Below are 25,157 nucleotides of genomic sequence, written 5' to 3' on the forward strand. Positions count from 1 at the left end.
ATCTATCTATCTATCTATCTATCTATCTATCTATCTATCTATCATCTGTCTACATATATAGCTCATCTATCTATATCTATCATCTGTCTATCTTCTGTCTACATATATATATATATATATCATCTATCTATCATCTGTCTATCTATCCATCCATTCATCATCTACCTATTTATTTTTTCTATAGTATATGTTGCATGAAGTTTTTAGACAGTGTTATGGGACAAATCACCTTCCCCAGTAAGCTATGTTGAAGTTCTGCCTCAGATACCTGTGATTGTGACCATATTGGAAGATGAAGTACTGAGCATGTCAGCAAGCAAAGGTGAGTCATCAGGTTTAAGTTTTAAGCCCACATGCTAAGGGTCCCTAAGAATAGATGCTGACTGGCTAGGGAAAGTGCACTAGATGGAGCAAATGTTGGACTCATGCTGCCCAAAGCCAGGATGTGTGGATTGCCAGAGTTAATCAGAATTCATGAGTAGCAGGCTGAACAGATTCTCTTGAGGGGAGGTCTGCTGACCCCTTTTGGACCCCAGTTTCCCAGAACACTGGCAGAATAAGTGTCTGGCTCTGTTTTTCTTTGTAGTTCTGGTATGTTAAGGCAGGATATACTAATCACTCTACCACTGAGCTGCAGCCCAGCTCCAAATCTCTTGAAGTTTGGGCATACAGGACATTAATACAATATTGGTAGGTGGGAAATGTGTTCATTTACTTTTGATGACATAATGTCAAAAAAAAAACCCATTTGTTTGTATGTGGGGGTATGCATGTACCACGACAAGTGTATGCTCAGAGGAGAGCTTGTCGGGGATGTTTCTCTATATTCATCGTGTGGACCTGAGAAATGAACTCAGGTTGTTAGTCTTTGCTGTATGTGCCTTTACCCCTGAGCCATCTCGTCACACTCTATATGCTTTTTGTATTAACTTTACTGAAAATTTCAAAGGAACAAAGCACATTTCGATGACATCAGATTGTTAGCTATAATAAAATAATTCCTGTAGTAATATGAGTGGCGGGCGGGGCTGCGTCCCCAGCACCCTGGCCGCCTCCGGCTAGCTTTACCCGAAATAATTACACGGACACTGTATTCATTTAAACACTGCTTGGCTCTTTAGCTCTAGCCCTTTTCTCGGCTAACTCTCGCACCTGGACTAACCCATTTCCAATCATGTGTGTCGCACCCCAAGGTGCGCTTACCTGGAAGATTCTAGCCTACGTCCATCCTGGGTCGCAGCTTCATCGCGTGTGCCTCAGAGAGCAGAGCTCTCGCCTCTGCCCACAAGAGTGGAGCATCTCGTGTCTCTCTGAGGTGTCTGCCCCTGAGAGGAGAGCTGTCGAGTCTCTGAGCTCACTTCCTCTTCCGCCCAGCATTCTGCTCCTCCCACCTACGTTCTAACCTATCAGGTCAAGCAGCTTCTTTATTTAATCAACCAATGACCTTCCTCCATCAAATTCCTATTTTAAATACTATGATATGTAGGAAAACTTGGGTATTTTAACCTTTGGGGTCGAATACTTTTTGCTTGCTATATAAACTTAGGTTAAAACTGCTCCTATATCAGTTTCAAGAGCGTTAGTTTTGTTTTAAATTACTTTTGTTTTTAGAGATTACAGCATACCTACGTATTTCCCACTTTCTTTTCGTCTCTGAACCCCTCTCCTCTCTTTTAGATTAATGGCCTATTTTTCTTTAATTGTTATTTTACATATGTGTGCATGCATATTTGTACACACACTCATATACCTGTATACAACCTACATAATTAATACGATGTTTACAATGTTATCTATATCTATATGATCTCAGAGATGACCCCTTGGAACTGGGTAACTGTTTGGTGCATCTTCCCTGGGGAAGATCAATTCTCCCTCTCTCCACATTCCCTAGTTACTTATGCCCTGCCCCCCTCCACAGGGCTGAAGCTCCATGAACTTTCCCCCTTCCATGTCAGCATGACCGTTGGCATTATCATTGTTAAAATCTTGTTTAGGCAGCCATGCTAAACAACACTAAACACGACTAAGCTGTGACTAAATGTGTGTACAGCTTCTCTGACATTTCCAGGACCCACAATCTCACAGGAAACGTGGGTCGGGAACTATGCTGTAGATGTATCTGCTGAAATGAACACCTGGAAGTCTCTTGTTCTCTGAATTTTAAATGGCTGTAGTTTTCTGTAATGATCTCTATCTGCTAAAAAGAGAAATTTCCTTGATAAGGGGAGAGGAGTGCACTCGTCTGTGGGTATAAGGGCAAATATTTAGAATGTAGTAAGTGATTATACTGGTTTAGTAGCCTGGTAGTTATAGGTTTTCTGTCAAGATCCATGACTTCACTAGGCCTGGGTAAATATTTAGGTTTCCAGTTCCAGGAATGATTTCCCCCTTGTTGAGTGGCCTTTGATGCATGATTAATAAAAACTCAGAGACAGATACTGGGGTTCAACCTGAAGAACTTAAAAGCAAAGCAGCCAGTCACTGGATCTTATATCAACCTCAGTCTGAAAATGGTGATCCTGCCTCCAGGAGACCTCAGAATAAGATTGAGCCTGAGAACTGTCTCCTCCCATTTTATAATCCTCTCTAGTTCTGGGATTAAGGGCATGTACCAATACCTTCTGGTTTCTCTGGCAAACTAGTGTAGCTACTGGGATCAGTGCTGCCTGATTTTAAGGCTGATCAGTGTGACTGTTTTATTTTTCTGATCCTCAGGCAAGCTTTATTTATTAAAATACAAATGAAATGCCACTATATTTCCCCTTTTTGTCTTAAACAAAAAAGAAGGCTATAACTAATACAAGAAAAATTATATACAATAAGTATAATAACTATGTACAATATATACATGCAATAAATACAACAGCAATGTATAGCCCATTTGTATTTGACAAATTCAGAGAAAATATTCCATATCTATCCTATCTTGGTGAGTCCAAAGTCCTGCACCTAATTTACTTTCTAACATAATTTGATTTCTGTGTCAGATAAACAAGGAAAACTATAATCATCTAGTCTTAAACTCCCTCAGAGACCCAAGAAGAAAATAATATTAACTGAGTAAACAGGAATGCAAGCAGGTGACTTAAAAAAATGTGAGTAATGATAGAACAGCTGTCTACTTAGACAGTCATCCAACTCTGCTATGTTGGGCATCCATCTTTGGCCTACATGCCTAGCATATTTGACAGACTTTTCTGTGAAGCAGGATAATCTGAAGGGCTGTCCCTCCTTGTCTTGACAGTGTTTGGCAGTTACTTTCTGTTGTGTCCTGCTTGCCCAATTAGGACAGCATACTAGCAATAGTCAAGGCAGGGACGTTACTTGCCCAGTGCTTATTTTGCCACTAAGGAAGTCAACTCCTTGTGGAGTTTCTTTGGTGCCCATTATCTTCTCTGAAGTAGACTGATGCTGCCAGCAGTAGACATATCTCATTCTCATAAAAAGAAGAACCTACATTATTAAAACATCTTAAATGCCATACTCTTTAGTTCTCTGAAGTATTTGAAGATGACCTGTCTATCTAAAATATATCTTTGTTTGACCTTGAAAGCATTCCTAATGTGACTACGAGTTTGATTATACTAGGTGATTAACTACTAGCCTATATTTCCTTATTATCCTAAACAGTAATAATAATTTTCAAGGACTAGAAATTTGCCTTATATTGTTAAATGAGCTGTAAAGGTACAATACCTTTAAAAAAAAAGATTAGAAATGTATATACAGTATGTTTTAACAAAATTAATCTCAAATTTGTTATCAATATAGAAAATTTGTATCAATATAAAAATTTGTATATAATATACAAAAGTCCAATCCAATGTAAAACATTTAAAACTAGTAGTTGCTTTTTAAAAGTAGATTCAATAATCTACCCTTTTATCTTATTATTTTTATATTCTCTCCTTTTTTCTTTTAAAAACCCTGAATCTAATTTCCTTTGTTTAACTTTTTTCATGACTATTATATATAACAACTTGTAACCAACATACTAAACAAAGACAAAAATTGATAATCCACTTTTTTTGGGGGGAAATGTGGACATAGTTTTCTAGGCTATTTCCTGTTGATTGAGCATGCTGGTAATCTTATGAAGAGCCAAAGAAAATTTAGGATTATGGTCAAGTCCTGACTGGCGTCTCCTATAAGGCTTGATCATCTTGGGTAGCAGCCTTGAAGCTATTCTGGATGCAAAACTGCAAAAGTTGCTCTGAAACGTTGGATCATCTGGGCCATATGTTCCCATTGGAGATTTTTCTGGGGGGGGGGTGTCTTTTTTTTTTTATCAAATCTTACTTTTCTTAACCAATAATAAATCCACAGTCTCTCACTTTCTGTAGAAATAAAAGCAAAATCTTTTGACTTCAAATTTGGAGTTAAGCAACTTTTATACTCAAATTTCTTTTAGCAGCAGTCCAACAATTCAAAGACACTGTAATAGCATATAGTGTCTAGATTCTCTGTGTATTTTTCATCTTTACATGGAAGTTAAGCCAGGGTGGATGGGAGCTGGGAGAGCTAATATTTCTCCTGAACCCAGGGGTCTAGGTTTGTTTTCAATTCCTTGAGCTAGAATTCCAATCCCAGCTCTGGCCTGGGATAGTGACTTAGATAAATAGCCTTTTCATAAATTTGTACTCTACATTGGGTGCCAAATGAAACATGATTAATAAAAGCTCAGAGACAGATATTGGGGTTCAACCTGAAGAACCGAAAAGCCAACAGCCAGCTACTGACTTTTACATTGACCTCTGTCTGAAAATGGTGATCCTGCCTCCAGGAAACCTCAGAAGGAGATGGAGAGCTGTCTTCTCCCATCTTATAATCCTTTCTAATTCTGGTATTAATAGTGTACGCTACTACCTTCTGGTTTCTATGGCAAGCTAGTCTGGCTATTGGAAATAAACATATGTCTCATTGTGGTTATTGGGATTAAAGGTATGTGTCATTACTGCCTGGTCTTTAATGTTGGCCAGTGTGTCTGTTTTTCTTTTCTGATCCTCAGGCAAGCTTTATTTATTAAAATACAAATGAAATGCCACTACAGGTCTTAAGTCCAAATAAAGAACTATTACCACTAAGGTATTTGTGCCACTGCTGTACTTTTGGGCTCATTGTGCTATGCTAATCATTTATGTGGCTCATAGGCATTGTAGCTGGGCAGAGGCTGTTGGTTATTTCCATCTTTTGGATCTTGTATGGCATCTTTCAGTCCTCAGGGAGGAGGCTTTTAGGTTAGTTTCTGTTCAGAGAACTCTGGTTCCTGTGTCTGGAGTGATTTGTCTTCAGCAATAGGGTCTTACCTTCCATGCCTGTGGGCAACCAAGTGCAGTAACCATATTTTTTGAAAGCTTCCTGAACAATACTCACCAACAACTCAAAAGAGGATTGTAACATGAAGGCCTACCTGTTGGGGTTTCTGTCCTGCCCAGTTCCCACAGTCTTTAGGTCCCAAAGAAAATCACACAGAGGTCTACATAAGTTATAAACTGATTGGCCCATTAGCTCAGGCTTCTTATTAACTCTTATAACTTATATTAACCCATTATTCTTATCTATGTTAGCCACATGGCTCAGTACCTTTTTCAGCGGGGCAATTACATCTTTCTTCTTCGGTGTCTGGACAGGACTGGGGAGGAATGGGCTTCCTCCTTCCCAGAATTCTCCTGTTCTTATTGTTCTACCTCTACTTCCTGTCTAGTTGTCCCACCTATACTTCCTGCCTGGCTACTGGCCAATCAGTGTTTATTTGAAACATAATTGACATAATAAAGAATTGTCCAACACCAGAGGATGTTTCACACATATTGTTGGGTTTTTGTTAGATGTTTTTTTTTTCTTGGAGGTATCATCGTCAGCCAGATGGGAAATTTTTATCTAAACTATAGATGTATATTTTTATACTGATTTGTATAAATTATAGGTATTTTTAGGTAGATAATAGCATGATTCCTTATGACTTTTTCAGACATTCTTATTATTTTGCCTTCCTTCTTTCTTCTGTATTTATTTCCTTCTTCCCTCCCTAGAGAATCCCCCTTTTCCCATTTTCCATTACAGATCACATGTATCCTGGTATTCTCCTCTCCATTGATCCCCTTACCCCTCTAATTGTCTTGTTTTACTTTCCTGGTTTCTGCAGTTATTCTAGGATGAGTACAAACTCACATCTGACTATCTGAAACTAGAATCCTCAGATGAGAGAGAACATGCACCGTTTGTCTTCCTGGATCTGGGTCACCTCAATCAATATGATCTTTTCTAGTGCTATCCATTTGCCTATGAATTTTATGACTCCATTTTTCTTTACAGCTGAATAGTATTTCATAGTCTATCCATTATTATCTATCCATTAGTTGGGAGATATTTGAGTTGTTTCCATTTTCTAACTATTGTGAATAAAGGAGCAATGAGCATAGCTGCAAAATAGGCTGTTGAGTCATTTGGGCATATGCCAAGGGGTGATGTAGATGGGTCATATGGTAAATTTATTTTTAGCCTTTGGAAAACTCCCCACACTGATTTCCATAGTCAGTGGTTGACCAGTTTGCAATCCCATCAACAGGAAATGAGTTTCCCTTTTCCCTACATCCCATCCAGCACTAACAAGTCAGTTTTTTCATTGACCTTTGCCATTCTGAAATCTCAAAGTTGTTTTGTTTTCTTTTTTGTTTACCATTTTCCTAATTCCTAGGGATTATGAACATTGTTTGAGATGTTTCTTAGCCATTTGTCTCCAAAAACATTATTTGCTGTGTCATAAGTTTTAGTGTTTTTGAGAAGGGTCATGTGACTTACTTTCCCCAGATAAAAGTTTGGGGAGACTGTTCTGCCTTTTCTGTATAGAGACACACATCTTCAGCTCTGTCTGACTTTCTTTTACTGGTTTTGTTGCTGTTTGTTTATTTTTTTAATAGTTGTTTTCTTTTCGCCCTACTCTAGCAGTGTTAGAATCATCATTTAGGTGCAGTGTGATTCGTTGCTATGTCAGTGTTGAGGATGGGTCCATGAACCAACTGCTAAGGCACAGAACCTCAGCAGTACAATTCTATGCTCAGACCACAGCTTGAGTTTACTTTACATTGTGCTTCTTTTCCTTATACTTTAAAGATGTTTGCTAATAATCAGTATAGCATATCAGACCAGCAGTAGCCTCATATAGGTCCTATTTAATAGGTCTCTTCATTTTGTCAAGAGGGCCGCAAGTAAGGACTAACTTACCTATGTAGGTACACTCTGGGAGTCACATGATGAAATTCTCTAGTAACAATTCTTTGAACCTATCCCCAGTGATTCACAGCTGTATCACAAAATCAGATCATGGTAGCAGGTCATGAAGGAACCAAACAACAGGAAGTTGCTCTCCCCTTCCTCTTTGTGCCCAGTCATAGAAGATGCTCAGTTAAGCTGTCCTCTGTGTTCTTAAGGCCCAGGCTCCTGAGAGACCCAAAACCTCAGCACAGAGGACAAGTCTTTCCTACTAGAAAAAAGCCAAGCCCTGTCACTGAGAGGGAACAATGTCATTCATTATAAAAGGTCAAGATGGCCCTTTACAGAGGCCATTCCTGTGAGAAAGAAATTCTAGAACTGGACAAAAAGATGAACTTCCTTGAACGAAGTTTTCTTCTCTGGAAGGTTGTAGGACTTCCTGGTTGACAAAAATATATATTCTCAAGGATGGAGATTATGTGTCATAGGTGGAGATGCAAACTCCCTGGTGACTTCACGAAAGGAGGACATCTCAGCCACACATACCAATCCCGGGCAGTGCAATTTTCCTGGGATATATACTTCTGCCTCTTTGATACTCTTTCTGTTTAGAAAATTTACTGTGTGACATTTTAAAAGCAAAATAGATGCAAAAATAAATAGAAATAAATGTAAAATATAGCCAAAGGAGGTGGAAATTCTAAGCATTTATCATAGATTTCATTTTAGAATCTTCAAGTAATCCTGAAACAGATGCCAGTCTTAAAAACAGATTTTAAGGATTAGAGAGACAGCTCAGTAGTTAAGGGCAAGTATTCTTCCAGGGGACCTGGGTTCGGTTCACAGCACCTACATTGGTGGCTCATAATCACTTATAACTCAAGCTCTGAAGGCGTCTGATGTCTCTGGCCTCTGCAGGTGCCTGCACTCACATGCATATATACCCACCCACAAATACAATAAAAATAATGAAAACAAGTCTTTAAAACCAGATTTTGAGGTTTCCTGAAGACCAGGTACTGTGAAATTTTATCACCACATCATAGCCAAATGATAGTAAACACATTTCTAAATTCCTTGCTGAACTCAAGGAGAATGAATAAAACATTAAACTTAGGAAAAAGATACCCCTTAATAGAGTTGAAATTAGCACAAGGTCATAAAGTTGGCTCCAGAGTTGATGGAGGGGCAGGAGAGGGACCAGTAATTCATGACACCCTGTACCTTGAGAAGGGTAGAGGATGCTTCCCTGCTGACCGGCATCTGCTGCATGTGGACGAAAAGGCTATACCTCAATTGCCAGGCTTATTACCTACACCGCAAAGTACCCTACAAGTGCTAAGTGGTAGTTCTCTTCGTGGGCATTGTACTGTCTAGTTTTATGATAACCAAAAGCAAGATAGAGTCATTTTGAAAGAAGGAACTTTAATTGAGAAAATAACCTCCACCAGATTGGCCTGTGGGCAAGCCTGTGTTGATTTTCACAAGACCAACTCACTGTGGCAGTGCTAACCCTGAGCTGGTGTTTCTAGGTGCTCTAAGAAAGCAAGCTGAGCAAGCCAGGAGGGAGCAAGTCAGTAAGCAACATTCTTCCATGGCCTCTGAATCAGCACATCTTCAGATTCCTGTCATGCTTGTAGTCTTGACAGGAAACAGTAAGGTGGGATAAACCCTTTCCCTCTCAAGTTGCTTTTGGTCATGATGTTTTTATCACAGCAATAGAAACCCTAATTAAGATGGGCACATTCCATAGAACTGGGCCTTGTTGCCTCAGACGCCTTTTGTGGAGGTTCTAGTGACTGCCTTGCATTATTTGCTGTTGTGGATAAATATGACCATCTGAGTAAATATTGTAATTAGGACCATAATGGCACATTTTGGCTTCCTTTGATAAATAATACCCACTAGGACCATAATGGCATTTTGGCTCCCTTTGATAAATAATACCCACTAGGACCATAATGGCATTTTGGCTCCCTTTGATAAATAATACCCACCAGAATTGCTTCTTAGATGTGACACTAATGATCACTGATGGCCAAACTGTTCAATTTACATAAAGAATTCTTGGCTGAAAAATCTTTGTAAGTGTGAACACCACCATCAAAGCAAAGACATGAATGAGAGGCTTCTGGTAACTGTTTCATTTTCTGTAATAATAACACAGGATTCACAGCAGAAGAAAGTCGGGCACTGGAAACGGGCAGACCTCAGTTGGTTATTTTTGTGCCAAGAATGTGGAGACAAAGTAGACAAAGAGCATAGGACTGGAAACCCGGTAGCAAGTCCATAGTTCTCCCAGTCTTCATTCTTATGGAGACTGGTATTTGTGTTTGTTTGGAAACGTTACCAAGATTTCTGTAAAGCTTAAAAGCAAACGTCTGTATGTTAGAAATAGAAACCATTTAAAATGTTAGGATTATAAAATTTTTCAATTAGCAAAGTGGTCAGATAAAGATGGATCCTGGTGACATCATAAGGCTGTGACTCATTCCTCTTGTGATTATGTTATATTGCCTTATTAATCTTTATAACATTTAAAAAGACGACAACAGTCATTTGTCTTCAAGATGCTCTTTTAGTCTCCGCCCTCAAGCTGAATCTCTCCATTTTTCACTTTCTTGAGATTCATTGATTGTGAGAAAATTCTCTATGCTCTTAAAATTGATTTCAGCTTTCTTTAAGGTACTGATAAAAATCTGGACTTTTGATTCAGATGCTAAATGCTGGCTCTGCCAGGACTGCCACACAGCTGCAGTGGTGACGGTGTGAGCCTTTGCCGGAGAAAGACTGAGCCATTGGTAGTGACACCAGCCCCATCAGCACCAGGGACCATCTGCCCGATGAATCAGGTCGCTCCATCACTGTGAGTGCGGAGCCTTGGGCAACACAGGGCAATAAGCCCCTTGTCTTATTACCTTCTCACCCTCCACTGTTGCCATAGCTTATTGCAGTCAGTACAGCTTACACTATGCCAGGGCACTCTAAAGCCCCTTTACCCAGCAGCCAGAAAGGCCTCTTTGGAGTCTGTGCATTCGGCAATTCAATTCTGTGTAACTGGTGAGGTGACAGCCAGTGACCTCACATCTCTTTTTCTGGAGAAATGGAAGAATAACACTGTTCTGAAGAAGGAGAGAAAGTCTGAGAGGAGGAGCTCGGAGGAAGGAGGGAGGGGAGTCTGAGTCCCCGTGGTCTCTGACTGCCCTGCTCCTTTAGGCAGGAAGTAATCTGATGTTATCAGAGAAAGCTTCTGTGGTGTTTAGAAATCAGCGAGGGTGTGTGTATGTGTGTGAGAGAGGAAGATCTGTGTGTGCCCTGGAAGAAAAGACAAAGAAAACTCATTGTTCCTCTACTGGGAAACACCAGCATTCAGAAGGCAAGATTTCCAATCTGACTGCACAACCATATCTTCATCACACTGAGAATTTGGACAAGATGGTGGACCAGAACTATTGCATGCCCATTTTCAAATGTTTGATAAAATGTCAACAGAACAGTAGAATATAGTGCATTTGGGAAAACAGTACAAAATCCAAATTCCAGGGCTCACAAATACCGTTCTGTTGAACCATAGCTGTGCTCATCTTTGTGTCTCAACCACGTCTGTAACTATGAGGACAGAACTGAATAGCTGCAACAGAGATCTGATGTGCTTAGAACCCCAAACACTAAATACGTGGCTCTGTTTATTCCAGAAAATAACATCAATTTCTGTCTATGCTCTTTAGAAAATGAGGGACTAAAGAACAAGTCAAAATGCCCAGAGCAGGATAAAGCTACAGAAAGATAGCTTAAGTTTAACTAAGCCTTACTCATCTGTATCTTTAACTAAACCTTTTAATTCCACTGACCTTGATTCCCTCACAGCTTATTACTCTGTGTGTGCTCTCAAAAGTATGATATATGTACACCAAAGTTTTAAAATTCCAAATGATTTCTGGGAAATCTGAAAGCTTCTGAAGACATAGTATATATATATTTTTGCAGCCATTCACATGAATGAAGACTCGTGTGAAAGACCATCTTTCAGAATATGGGTTCTAATCAATGTAAGTAGAGTTCTCAAGCTTTGCTGAACTTTCAAAGGGAAAGGAATAATAAATGTCCTTTGTTCTTGGAGCCTGCCAATCACATATTTTCCCTTCTTTGTGGTTTTCAAAATTCTTTTCACAAGATTAAGGGACATTATCTTACACAGTGTCTCTAAATATTTCTATGTGTTTGCGTGGTGTGTGCATGTGTACATGTTTTATGTGTGGTATATGCATGTATTGCCAGCATATCTGTGTGTGGAGGCCAGTGGTGATGGTGTTTGTCTTCTCTGATGCTCTACACCTTAACTTTTTTGAGACAGGGTCTCTCCTTAAACCCAGAGTTCACTCATTTGGCTAAATCACTAGCCAGTGAACTCCAGGCACACTCTTACATCCTCCTTCCTAGAGCAAGGATTATAAGCATTTACTACCATTCCTGAGTTTCAATGTCTGTGCTGGGGACCTGAACACAGGTCCTCATGGTTGAGCAATAAGCATTTTTACTCATTGAGCCATCTCCCTAGCTCCCTGTTTAAGTTTTTGACAGCAATCCCTATTGTGTGGACCCATGAAAATTGCTATGTTGTTGGAACATAAGAGGAAAACTGAAACTCAAGAAGATCTGGTTAAAGAAAAGCAAATTAAATGTGTAGCACAGCAGTGGCAAGGAGAGCTGTGTGAGCCTGAGACTGCACTGGAGGTGTTAGAGTTGCTTGTTCGTGAGAACATCAAGGTCATATCCATCAGCAGGGACCTTCCACCTCCCCAGGGATGGAATAAGACTTCAGAATGCATCATTCCAGGGTTTGATGTGGCAAAGAGAGACAGCCATAGTTATTTTAAGCAGAAAGAAGTTGAGGACACAGTTAACTGTATAGGTAATTGGGGGATGCAGGCAGAGCACATCTAGGCTGAGCCCTTAGGAGACCCTAGGACACGGTGGAGCTTACCAATTGGGAGAACAGCTACCTCTTTCAGGAAGGTGAAAAGTCAGAAGGCTGCTGGGCATTTGGGAATTTATACTGCTTCCCCATCAACCACTTCCTGATTCCCATGATTTGCCACCAGAATTTGTTCCACAAATGTTTTCCTAGTGAAATATGGTCAATTGGTCAATTCATCTCTGATTCACCCTGCTCTCTAAAACATACACAGATGCTTCTAAATGGGATTATATTGATGGCTAGATCCCTGCTGTCATAGATTCTGGGAAATGTCACTTTTAGATTTTTAGGCTTAAGGGAGACTTGCAGGAAGCAAATGAAAGGGTACATGGAGCTTAGTCATCTGTGTCTGCTTCTTGCTGTTGTTGTGGTTGAAAACATAATATATTTTCTTTTCATTCTTGAGGTCAGAACTGAGGTCACCAAGTCTTACAAGGCTAAAATCTGTGCCAGAGGTGTATTCCTTCTAGGGGCTTTGGAAAAGAAACCTTCCATAAAATACCTTTCCCTGCTTTTAGAGTCTTCCCACATTCTTTTGACCACATCATTCTGCTTTCAGATTCTCTTATCACATAGTTCTGTCTTACTTTGACCTTAATATTTCCTTCCTATAAAGACTCCAGTTTATAAGGTGGTGTGGGAAGTCCCTCTATATATGTGTTGCTTTTATAGATTAATGAATAAAGAAACTGCCTTGGCCTGCGGTAGGACAGAATAGAGTTAGGTAGGGAAGACTAAACTGAATGCTGTGAGAAAATAGGCGGAGTCAGTGAGACACCATATAGCTGGCACAGGAGGAGACAGATGGCAGAACCTTGCTTGTAAGCCACAGCCACATGGTGATATACAGACTAATATAAATGGGTTAACTTAAGATGTAAGAGCTATCTAGAAATACACTTAAGATATTGGCCAAACAGTATTGCAAAAGTATAGTTTCTGTGTGATTATTTTGATTCTGGCTAGCCAGGAATGAACAAGCAGCCTCCCACAACAACAGGAGGCTAAGTAGATACCCAAGGACAATCATCTGTCTCCAGATCCTTAACTTCATCTCTTTGTAAAATCTCTTCTGCACAATATAATACACGTATAAGGATTATGGCATTGATATCTTTGGTGGAATGGAAGACATTATTCAGCTACCATTCCCCAACTAGTAAAAAAGGAAATATACAGTGACTAGCTGCTATGTGCTAGAAAAATATATATTCCGCATTAAACATACCTTCCTGTTATAAGTGAGAAAGGAAGTAAAAAGGTTAGAATACTGTCTCACCTCTTGGTGATAAAAAGGAATGAATTATTAAGTCCTAAAAAGGGAAGAAATAGAGCTGGTGACTCACAACTGTAATTCACATCCAGGAGCCTGAGGCTGAGTGTTTGTAAGTTTAAGGTCAGCTTGGACTAGACCATAAGGCGGTTATAAACCAAACCCAAAACAAAATTATAAGGAAGAACCTTAATTTTACATTGCTACGTGGATGAACTTTGAACACTGTCTGTGTGCTTCCAAATGTGCAACATTCTGAGGAAGTGAGCACTTAGAATGTTCAGAGATCCCCACAGTGTTGGGGGTGAGGCAGAATGTGTGAACAAAATGGAGTCCCTGCCACTGCATCCATGAAGAATAGTTTTAAATTTTTTGATGTTATAAATCACCTGTGACGAACATTTTTATGCATGTACTCTTCTATAATTTCTAGACTATTTCTGATACTGTATTTCTGGGATAAGCCTTTGAGTCAGATGGCATCACTTTCAAAAGCCATTTGACGTGTGTTCAGCAGGGTGAGTGGCTTGCTGACAGTGACTTACAGCTACTCATGAGGAGAGTTGCCTGTACTTTCTCTACACTCTATGTTCATTGCTATCATGCTCTTTCTTAATGGGGTACTATACAGGTGAATTGGCTCTTTGAACCATTGGACTTCTGGCCTTATACATTGAACCAAGCCTCCTCCTAATATACACAAGTACAGTCTTCCTTTCCAGAGGAGATAACTAAAGTTTGTGCAAGAAAATGAGGTAGCTAGCCCATAAAAATCAGAAAATGCTACCATCAGAGCTTCCCTGTTGTCCTAAGATCTGATCACTAAACTAATGAACACATCATTGGGATGTGTACATAAAGCCACTCAGTACTTTTAAAGGGGGAACTTTAGTTTGTACTTCAAATACACACTGGTGTGTCAAGGGCTGTGGGATTATATAGAAGGTGATAATTAGTGCTCAGAAGCCAACCCACCAGAGGAATGATTCTCTGATGGAGGAGTATCCTGTCTAGACAGAGCCTACAGGACCATCGACTCTGGAAGCTGTTGCTCCGATCTGTAATTTCACATTGGCTAAAGCAGTTATGGTGTCTCCCCAATGCCTGCACTGTAGTGTCCAATTTTATATGATTATATATGTGTAATCTCATGATTGCCACTCAATCTTATGGGCACATTTACCCATCGATGATCAGGAAGATGACTTCTCATTAAGCTGTATGATTTTAATATATAGAAAATGTACTAGGATATGCTTCATAACTAGATCTATTGTCCCAAGAGGACTGTAAGACACTTAAAAGCCTGCTTTGTTCCTTTCACTCAAACTACACACAATGGGCTCATTTGCACCTCAGAGCAAGTTCAAACTAGACTAAATGTTTCTGTAAACAGATCTTAACTTAAAAACTTTATAGATATGCATAAGGTCAGAGTAGCCAGTGTCTAACCAAGGTTATTAACACAAAGAAACCTAAAAAAATTGATGCCAATTCCTCACTTGCCAAGTCTATCTGATCAAAGGACTATGTCTTACAGCTTGTCTCAACAGGTCCTGTGTCCCTGGTCTCTGGTCACAGTCTTACCCCAGAAACCTTGAAGCTTTGTGTTGCCATGGTAAATGGCTCTGCCTTTATCGCTAACCCAAGGAATGTGCTGTGACCAATGAGATGTGACTCTTGTAACTTTTTATTGCCTTAAAGCTCCTGTAAAAAAATGTATTTAAGTCATTTAAACAAAGAAGCAAGAGAGATTTGAAATGGATAATTGGAACCAAAGGTTTAGAACTACAGAATTGAAATGAAGGAATGAGAGGTGGAGAATTATAGACCATTAGGACAAGAGAGTTAGAACTGAAGACGAATAAAAGAGAGTGACCCTTAGACCGTAGATGTGAGTTTTTACCCCTCAGATAAAAAAGAAAGCCTTATGCTCAGAAGTTCAAGTCTTCTTCCTTGAACCCTGGCTACTATCGTCTTGAGAGCAGGTCCTTCAAGCCTACTAAAACTGGTGGTTAAAATAGAAGCACTTATTAGTTGTAATGTGGGTGTTCTAATATTGATAACTTGTAATGTCTGTTCTAGATTTGTTTTTGTCCCCATTTTTAAAGCTTATTTAGATGTTGAAAAAAAATTTCTACTTTGACTGGCATGTTTGGTACTCCTGAGTCAGTGTAGTCCATTAAGGACAACTGAATTTTACAGAGACTTGGCACAGTTAAGTGGTAATTCCAGAGATGCTTACACTTTGGAGAACTGTGATTTAGAAAATCCTTTTAAATAATTGCTTTGGCACATGTTGTTGATGCACAAGGACCATTAGGTTTGGGGACACTGAAAGAAAAGAGGTTCCGTGATCATCCATTTAAGTTCCCAGGAGGCTCTCCTTGACCTTGGAGAAATGCTTTACTAAGCACACCTGTTGCCAGTGTTTTGGAGGAGAGATCGCGTGGCCCACTGTGTAATCTGGCTATAGGATGCTATTCTTTTTCTAAAAAAGAATCATGAAGAAGCCACACTTGCTTAATAAGAGAATTCAGCTCTGGGCTATGCAAGGAACCCGAAGGCCTCCTCTACCACAGTCCTGCTGTCAGCTTGCTTTGCTGGTTCGCAGTGTATCATGTTCCCTCCCTTTCCTGCAAGGATTGGCAAGGAACTATTCTGAGGAAATTCCCCAGAGGAAGAATGATGGTCTCCTGCCTGATGAGAACACAGGAGTCCTCCCCCTCATATCTCAACAAGCCTCAGTTTCTCCTTGGGAAAGCAAGTGTCCACATGTATATGCAGAAGAACAAGGACTGGATTCAATATGTAAGGCCTGAAGTCCAGTGGCTCCATGAGCCAGTTCAGCTGCAGCTGTAGAGGCATCAAATGCCCTGTCAACAGAAACAAGACTCCCTAGAAGAAGCACAAGGAGCTAGCATTCACAGAGGGCTGTGTGGGATGGATGCTGAGCTACGTGTTTTGCGTGTGCTGATCTGCTTTCCCTTGGAAAATAAGACAAGGCCAGGGAGACTTTCCTGCTTTCATTGTTTTTGTGGTTTCCAGGGGGTCCTATTTGGGAGTGACCCATTCAGAGTCCAGTATGTCCCCCGTACCTGAAATCTCTGGTTCCACCTGTCTATATGTGTCTCCCATAACTACAACATTATCTGCGGTGGAATAAGACCATTTCAGGGATTTGCCATGAATGTGTTTGTGCAGACCAGAAATTCCTGGATTCTTTCACACTTTCTCTATGTGTTTTTCCTGCATTTAGGTCTGTCCTGTTCCTGAGGCGCAGGGTTTCTCAGCCTTTACTAGGTCATCACACAGGGTAAGTACCCAGGTTTCTCTCAACCCCAGTCCTCTGCTACAAACAAAGTTCACTGTCGGTCCAGCTTTAATTATTTGGTTTCAAATAGTCATATTTGCATGCACAAATATTTGAGGAATTGCAATGGTAATTAGCAGATGCACATTTTTGAGATTATTTTAAAAGTCTTTTCTTGAGCTGGAGAGGTGACTTAGTGGTTAAGAGTGTGGGCTGCTCTTACAGAGGATTTGTGTTTAGCACCCATGCCAGATGGCTCCCAACTGCCTTAGCACAGGCTCCAGGGGACCCTCTGGCCTTCATGGACAGCTGCAATGACTTGCAATTTACCCTCATACAGATGCACACATAGTTCAAAAATTAAAGATGCCAAATATTTTTAAAAGGTATCTTTTTATCATTTTTTTTTCTGAATTGGAAGTCTCAAAACAGAGAGGTTCATTAACTAGTAGAAACAGAAAGAAATGGAGGTAGGTTTGAATTGTTTGAGTAGGTAATTGTTTTTCTCTTCCTTTCTGTCTTTCTCCGTCTGCCACGTGTCCAGGTCTAAAGTTAGCTTGAGCGAACATTCTGGAAGATACTGTCTTTGAATATAATCAAAAGCCATCACTTTGATAAAACCCTAACTAAGCAGTTCAAAACGCCTGTATCCCCCCCCACACACACATCCCCCCCCCTCTGGGTTTATCTGGTTTGTGCACTTCTCCTCTGAGAGGCTTCAGCTTGGGAGGAATTGGAAAACACTTATTAGTTTCATTATCTGAGGAAGTCATTATCTGAAAAGGTCGCATTGCCGGATGTAGTGGGAGGATACAGCAAGGTGCGATGGATGGATGCCTGTCCTCGGGAACAGGGCAGAGCTATGGAGAGGGACCAGAAACGGGACGGGCTGAACAGGCGTTGCATAGATAGCAAAGCGTGCGCTGTAACTCACGCACCGTTTTCAAAGCCCCCCATTCTTCCTGGTTTGCTCGGGCCAATGTTTTCAACGAGCTGCTGCGGATTGGGAGCTGTGTGGATTTCTTGTTAATCAAGCTAATGGCCACATTGCTCTCTTACCGTGGGTTTGGAAGTGACCACAGACTGCCTGCGTCCAGGTGCTGACTTGTTGCTTCAGATCTGGTTTTAAAAGTTTTGTTGTTGTTATTGTTGGTTTGTTTTTCTATTTTCATCCAAAGGTTACCCCCTTTGTGGGATAAGAGAAGCATCTCTGAAGTTATAAAAAGCAAACTGTGTTCCTACCCTGAATTTCTGAGGTATTTCATTGCAAGACTAAGGTGAACGCGCCCTTTGAGGGGACCATTTCCCAGACTCCCTTAATTTAGCTGTAGAGGTCAGGGTGGGTTATATATGTATTTCCAAATGGGGAAGAGCACTGGGCAGGAGCACTGCCTGGGTAACTGCCAGAAGGCCTGGCTCAGTAGCCGAGTGTGGCGGCAGGAGATTGGCTCGGGTGAACTGACTTCGTGCGTCTCTTCCCTTCCTTCCAGAACTGCATCGGTTTTTACGGTGCAGCAGCCTAAAATAGGGAGATATAGATCAAATCAACTTTTTAACATTCTTTTAAGTCAACAGTTTGTGGCACTTGACAAAAAATTACCCACTTCTCAGACCTGGAGAGATGGCTCAGTGGTTAGGAACAGTTGCTACTCTTTGCTCTTGCAGAGGACCAGAGTTCAGTTCTCAGCACTCTCATTGGGCAGTTCATAGCAGCCCATAGCTCCAGCTCTGGGGGATGGGAGGCCACTGCCGGTGCCACTCTGAGGAGCCACTCTGGATGAACACGTGTGCACATATGTGTGTATGTGGGTTTTGTATGAGCACCACATAAATAAAAGTAAAAACGCATTTTAAAATACTCCTGTCTTGCTACTTCCCATCTGATGTTATTGGAAACACATTCAATTCTGAGTTCTCTCTTTTCTTCCTGTCACAGGTAAGATTAAGAATGCCTTAGATGACAGTGGTGCAACATCCTCCAACCCGAAACTTTTTTTTTTTTTTTTTAATTTTAGGCTTCCTGCCATGAATAGATAACTCCTCGGAGGACATCAGCATTTAAAGCACAAGGAAGCAAAGATTCAGCTTGCTACTTTCTCTTCCCAAACTTGCCAGTTTGCATCTCTTAATCCACTGAGCTTCAAACTGAGGCTCCTCAGGATGCTTGGTCTGCTGTTATTTGTTTAGGGCAGTGACTTTCAAACATAGAGCAAATGTCCATAAAGATATTTCACTGGAAATCAGACTTAGTTTCTCCTCATGTTTGTTCTTGTTCCTTATGGACCTAATGTGACTCAGTTTTGTAACAGTAGATTTTAAGGTTGAGAACATCCACTCAAGTCTTTCTTTTTTTGCCAGGACAGAGAGATGTGGAGACAGAAGAGTCATTGTCTAAAGGCCGAAAGCAGCTTCTGATCATCGCTGCGTGGTCTCTTCTGCTTTGGCAGAGGGGTGAGGGAAAGGGAAGGGGGCTGGGGATGGGGCAAAGGACACTGTAGGAGAGAAGCTACCATGTGGCAAAGCCACAGTCTACGGCAGCAGCTCCAAAAGACCTAGGATGCCTGTGCCTCAGGGACATGCAGCTCTTTCCTTCTGGTGATTTCTCTGGCACACCACTGTAGGTGAGGGTGTGGCCAGCTTATTCTTGAGTATGAAGGACACTTAATAGAGCAGTGGGGTGTGTTCTGATTTCTTCCCAGTCTCCAGATTTACCTTCGTTAGATGGGCTGCTGGGTTGTGTACTCCAGTGGAAGGGTACTGGTACGCTTCAGTTGGGGCCCCTGGGCTGTGGACCCTGATGTCTGAGCTGGAATTCTGCTTTGGCTATTGCTGCTTGAATTATTTGTTCAGGTTCCTTTTTTTTCCCTAGTTGGCACATCTTTGGATCTCAGTTTCTTCATTTCTGATACAGAGTCATTGTTAGTGACTACTGTTCTTCATCTTTTAAGGTTACCTCAGAGATAAAAGATAATGTTAGTAGAATCTCAGACCTTGAAAATTATTAGCATTCCAAACCCCTTGCCTAATATAATTGTACAATGGTTTCAGGAGAGAAAGCTCACACCAACTGTTAGTCTGTTTTGAACTGCTATCACAAAATATCACAGCCTGGATACTTAGAAAGCACAGTGTGTGTGTGTGTGTGTGTGTGTGTGTGTGTGTGTGTGTGTGTGTGTTTTGTTTTCATTCTGACTCACAGTTTTGGACATCTAAAGGCATAGCATTGGTGTTTTCTGGGGTCTGATGAGGTAGAGTCAACATGGTGGGATTATATAAGGAAGAACTCACTTGGTGAGGCAGCCAAAAGCTTGTATGGGGTCAGCCTCGCTATTTCCTAATCACCCTATTCTAAAGGGAATGGACTCACCTGCCTGTCCCTATGAAGGCGATGAGCAAGATATCTGATGACCTCCCACAAGGCCTCCCCTCTTACTAGTGTGTACCAGCCTCCAAGCTTCCAACACTGGCGGCTTCCAGGACACACTCAGCCATGCTAAACCGCAGCACATGGATTTCATGAGGCAGGCAGTATTGTTTTGAAAGGAACTGAGCTACCTTTCTGCAGGAAGAGTGTGTGGAAAATGTGAGCCCTCTGGCCTCAGTCGGGTTGAGGAAAGGGGGACTTTGCAGCCACATGCTTCATTTTTCAACAGCCACACACAGATCTTCAAGTGGCAGCCACTGCTCATTGTCCCGATGACTCAGAGCGCTTGCCCTCTCTACTGTCCTTTCAAATTAAATTCATTGCTCCACAAGATGCCTGTGCTTCCCAGAAATGACGCAAGTGCTGTGTGCCCTGTTCAAAGCCTGGACATTTGACTCTCAGGATACTCTCCCATAAATGAGCTGGGCCGTGCCACCCACTGACAAGTCCAGTAAGGCAGGTCCCCTTTCTCCTTTCTAACAGAGGGCATGGGACAGCTGTATGCATTTCTTCTTCTAAAATCAAGTCTTACAAGGCCCATCTTGTAAAAATTTAATATCCTTGCCAAAACACATTCAAAAATTAATTCCTTTCACTATGACTTGTCAAAATGTGTCACATCTGACCGTTCAAAGGGTGAAAAGCAGGCATTTCCCAGACGGCGAGAAGCTGAACAAAGTGTGGAGACAGGCTAAGATACCCTCTGTCTCCCATCCTCAAAGAAACCTCCAGTTCCTTCTCACCGAGGAGACGCAGATCCTTGACCCATATCACAGCAATGAGTTAGAAGCAGCTAACACGTCAGTACCAAGGGACTACACCTGCTAGAGCAGGGTGGGGTGGGGGAGGGGTGGGCAGTGAGCTGGAAGGCCTGGAGAAGTCCACAAGCGGTGACTCAGCATCTGCCAAGCTACTTGAGTTTCTCTTTAAAAGGGACAGCATATGCCAGTGGCTGCTTCTAACCGAGGAGATGACCACATTTCCCTCCTTTCTGGTAATAAGGAGCTGGCCAGGGAAGAAGCCCAGCTGCCCTTACGGTGGGACCAATAACAGTAAGAATACCTGGAGGTGGATGTAGGTACAGTGTTCTTATGAGAGCCTGTGAAGAAAGATCCGGTACCCCTGTGGGGGTGTGTGTGTGGGGAATTGGGAGGGGAATGGGGGGAGTAACTGAGAAGGTAAAGGACACAGGTCCTGAGAAACTTAAATATCACCAGCGGGCTGTGCTGTTGAGAAACACCTGTGGTGCCTCTCTGGAAACACGCTTCTCACTGTGTAATCCAGGCACCAAAGGAGCAAATTCGTAGGAGGTGGTGGGTGGTAGAGGTGGGAGGGTTAGACATGGACCCCCTTGGGGACATTCTATTTCAGTGCATGCGCAGTGCACTTCCCTTGCTTCACGGAAGACCCTCCTTTCCACTGAAGTCGCTCCATTGTTTCTCCTGATCTTAATGGAGCCTTAGGAGATAATAGCGTGATCGACAGGACTGGGGCAGCTTGCTCATGTGATTGCATGTGGGCTGCACGGTGACTCTAAGGGGGAAGGTTATTCCACCCTTATAAATAGAGGGACTGAAGCGCTGAAAAAAAAAAAGTTTGCTCAAAATTGCTTATTGGGTAAGTGGCCAAGGGTTCGTGCAGAACCCGGCAAGCGCCGTGCATCGGGCAGAGCCCAGCAGGCGCCGTTTACTTTTGTTCCACGTTGGGGCTGGAGAAGTTAAGACAACGCCCCACATATAGCTACCATCTGGCTTGCTCACAGCAGCTCCTGCTCCTCCTTGTCTGGGACTTGCCTTCAGGTGGCTTTAGCTTCCTCACGGCATGAGGCAGGTTCCAAGAGTATGTATTCCAAGAGGTAAATGAAAGGAGAGGCTGCCAGTCTTAGAAATGGAATGGATTCCATGGTATATTTGATTGTTTGTGGAGTCATGGAGCTGTTCTAGATTCAAGGAGAGAGAATGTGGATCCTTCTTCTCATAAGAACAAGGTCAAAGAACTGCCAGCCTTATTTAGCCTGCCACAGATCAAGGGGAAGGGCAGAGACTATTGTTGCCATACTATATGGCATAGAAATTAGCACCAAAGCTGATCCGCTTCCCAGCGGCTTCGCTTAGCCTTGAACTGCAGCGACGACCCTGTGAGCTTATTGAAGGCCTGGCTCATGTCCGCCCTATGCACCTGGAGTTGGCTATATCAGCCCAAGCACAGCCAAGGGCTTCTCTACACTGAAGGAAGACACGAAGGGAGTGCAGTTCTGCTCCTGGCTCCTGTTCTGTTCATTGAAGCGTGTCAACCCAGCATAATGTTTTTAGGCTTGACAGTGCACCCTAAGAAAGGCTTTGGGCTACACTGGGATCCAGAACACCCCATGTAGTCACTGACTAGTTAATAAGGACTTAAGCCTGTGTTCAAGTAGTCTTTTCTAGTAGCTACTCCACAACACTTGGTTATACTGGCTTGTAATCCCAAATACTCAGAAGGCTGAGACAAGATCGAAAACTCCTGTCTACAAAAAGAAAAAAAAAAGAAAAGAAAGGCAGGGGGTGGGGAAAAGACGAAGGTCAGCAGCATAAAACGGTTATTATGTGACATTCACTAAATTCTCCAGTGAAGCCAGAGGTAAAAGGAGGTCTCTGGATTGCTCTCTATGGTGTTAGTGTAATTGTCTGCACTACTTTATCCGTATGGTTTTAAGTTCCTTAAGTCAGCAAAGAAAGCAGATAGGATCTGCAGCTTCCTCATGGCTCATCACCTGAATGCGCCCCTGAGCTTCCCAGGCCCATCACTTCCGCTAATTGGATCGCAAGACTCTCTTTTTTTTTTTTTCAGTGAAAAATGATTTGATTAGGAAGTGTGTAAGCACATACAAGAAGTGGGAAAATGACAGAGATACAGTATCAGACAGACAACACACACACACACACGCTCAACGCTCTTTCCAGACATACGTTTATCCATTAACATATGTTTAAGCTGAGAATCTATAGATATAGAACTCGTGTCCTGTTAGTGATCCAGCTATGAATGAGGTAGGTGACGTTTGTGTCTTCGTGGAGCTCACAACTCAGAAGAGGCTACAGAGGCTATAGAGTCAGGCAATTTATAGCACAGTAGAAAACCTGAATTGCTAATAGAAAACAGAGAGAGGCCAGCAACTCAGTCTGTGGATAAATATAAACATGTCAGGAAGGCATCCCGGACAACAAGCCCCATTCTTAAAGTGTGGTACCTGGAGCTGACGCCTGTGCAAACCTTGGGAGACTGCTAGACATATAAAGTCTTCAGCACACATAGACAGACTTGAAATTCTGGATGTGACGCAGAAACTCCTGTTTCAGTTTCTTGTCAGGGATTCAGACACATACTGGAGTTCCCTGAGACCTGGAGCCTTAGGGCTGCACGTCATGGCTGATGCTGTGGCCGGCATCACAGGGTGCTGCTTTAGTTGGACTGGAAAAGGGCCTCAGTCTAAGAGTGTTTGAAGTCTGTGGTTAGTATACTGTGACTCAAGGCAGGCTGGAAACACCTCTGCGCTGAGGCCTAAGCTCAAGTTAGGCACTTAGGACCGAGAAGAGGACAACGGGATCTTACAGGGAGTTATGTGCACGCGCGCGCGCGCACACACACACACACACACACACACACACACACACACACACACGCCGCCCTTATAAAGGAGCCTGGCACAAACCTCCATGATATAAATTAAGCTCACAGTGGCAAACGTGAATGTTTACTGCCGTGCTTCTTACACTTGAGTGTAAATAGACCCATCTGAGAGTTTTGTAGAAACGGACACTTATTTAGTGGGTGGGGGCAAGAGAGTACATTTCTAATAAGCTCAGGCTGTTGGTCGGTGAAACTGCTCGCTTGTATCACCCAGCTTTTCCCAAGCATACGTATCAAGAGTAGATGGAGATGGCGCAAGGATGTAGTTACCCATTAGCCCCAGGAATCATGGAAAGGCGACTAGTTGCAGTGAACTGAGGAAACCGGATGCTGGATGGATGGGTACACTTGGAGGGTAGGGAGGAAAGTTGCAGCCTACACAACCTCCCTGCCAGCTCTTCTGGTTATTAGCCATCAAGGTCGGATGGCTTTTAGCTCAGCAATTCCTCCCTGCCTTTCCCCCCCCCCCCTTCCCTCCCAGCGCCAATCTCCCTGAGTGCATTCCGAGCCAGGCCAGCAGACCAGCTCATTAAGTGACCACTGAGCTCTCGGTAAGATGCCAGCCAGCCAGAGAGGCGCTGGCAGAGGACAAGGTCTCTCCTGGGGCCTGAGTCCCTCTTCCCACCTTTCCTGGCTGGGGCCTGCAGCAGTGTTACTCTGCAGCAGCCCCTTGCACTTGGCGCGTACTTCTGGGCGCTGTCCATGGTTGCAGCATCTTTCAGCACACCGCGTCAGGAGGCCACCGCGGGGCTCTGCGATTGGCCGAGGAGCCCCTCGCCACCCCCACCACCAGCCCCGCGTCAGCCCCCCCCCCCCAGGCGCGTGCCAGCAGGCCTGTGGAGTCCCTGGGCTCCAGGGCGGCACACCCACTTTCCTTATTAGGACAGAGTCGGAGCTCTGCGGTGCGTGGGCTGGGCCAGCAGTCCGGAGGAAGGGAGAAGGGCTCAGTCCCCGCCAGCCCGCCTAGGGAGCGGCTGGTCCCTGAGTCCCAAGGAACGACCACTTTCTGGAGATTCTGCTTCTGCCTGCCGCTCTCAATCCTCTTGGAACTCTCCATCCGGACCCCTGGTCCTAGTCCCTTGCAGAGGCATGGAAGAATTTTTGCAACGCGCCAAATCTAAACTGGTAAGTTTCAGGGGTGCGTGTGTCCGTGCGCGTGGATGTGTGCTGCTGGAGGCGGGGAGGAAAGGGTGTGCCGAGGAGGATGAGGATGAAAACAACTTTGCAGCTTAGTTGTCGGTGTGTGCAAGCTGGGCCAGCAAAGAAGCTCTGCAGCTCTCCGGAA

The 25,157-nt window shown here is 42.7% G+C and overlaps 1 protein-coding gene and 1 pseudogene across 1 annotated transcript in view; one reads left to right on the forward strand and one right to left on the reverse strand.

The window, feature by feature from the left end:
- Nucleotides 1-24,576, reverse strand: part of LOC101982383 — a 50,080-nt pseudogene extending 25,504 nt beyond the window's left edge.
- Nucleotides 24,577-24,723: 147 nt separating this feature from the next.
- Nucleotides 24,724-25,157, forward strand: part of Prune2 (prune homolog 2) — a 255,447-nt gene continuing 255,013 nt past the window's right edge. The window contains exon 1 of the mRNA XM_026781692.1: nucleotides 24,724-24,997. Coding sequence (XP_026637493.1) covers nucleotides 24,962-24,997 — 36 coding nt within the window. The 5' untranslated portion in view covers nucleotides 24,724-24,961. The remainder of the gene's footprint in view (nucleotides 24,998-25,157) is intronic.

This window comes from Microtus ochrogaster, chromosome 8 (genome assembly GCF_000317375.1).
Source record: "Microtus ochrogaster isolate Prairie Vole_2 chromosome 8, MicOch1.0, whole genome shotgun sequence".
Taxonomy (NCBI): Eukaryota; Metazoa; Chordata; class Mammalia; order Rodentia; family Cricetidae; genus Microtus; species Microtus ochrogaster.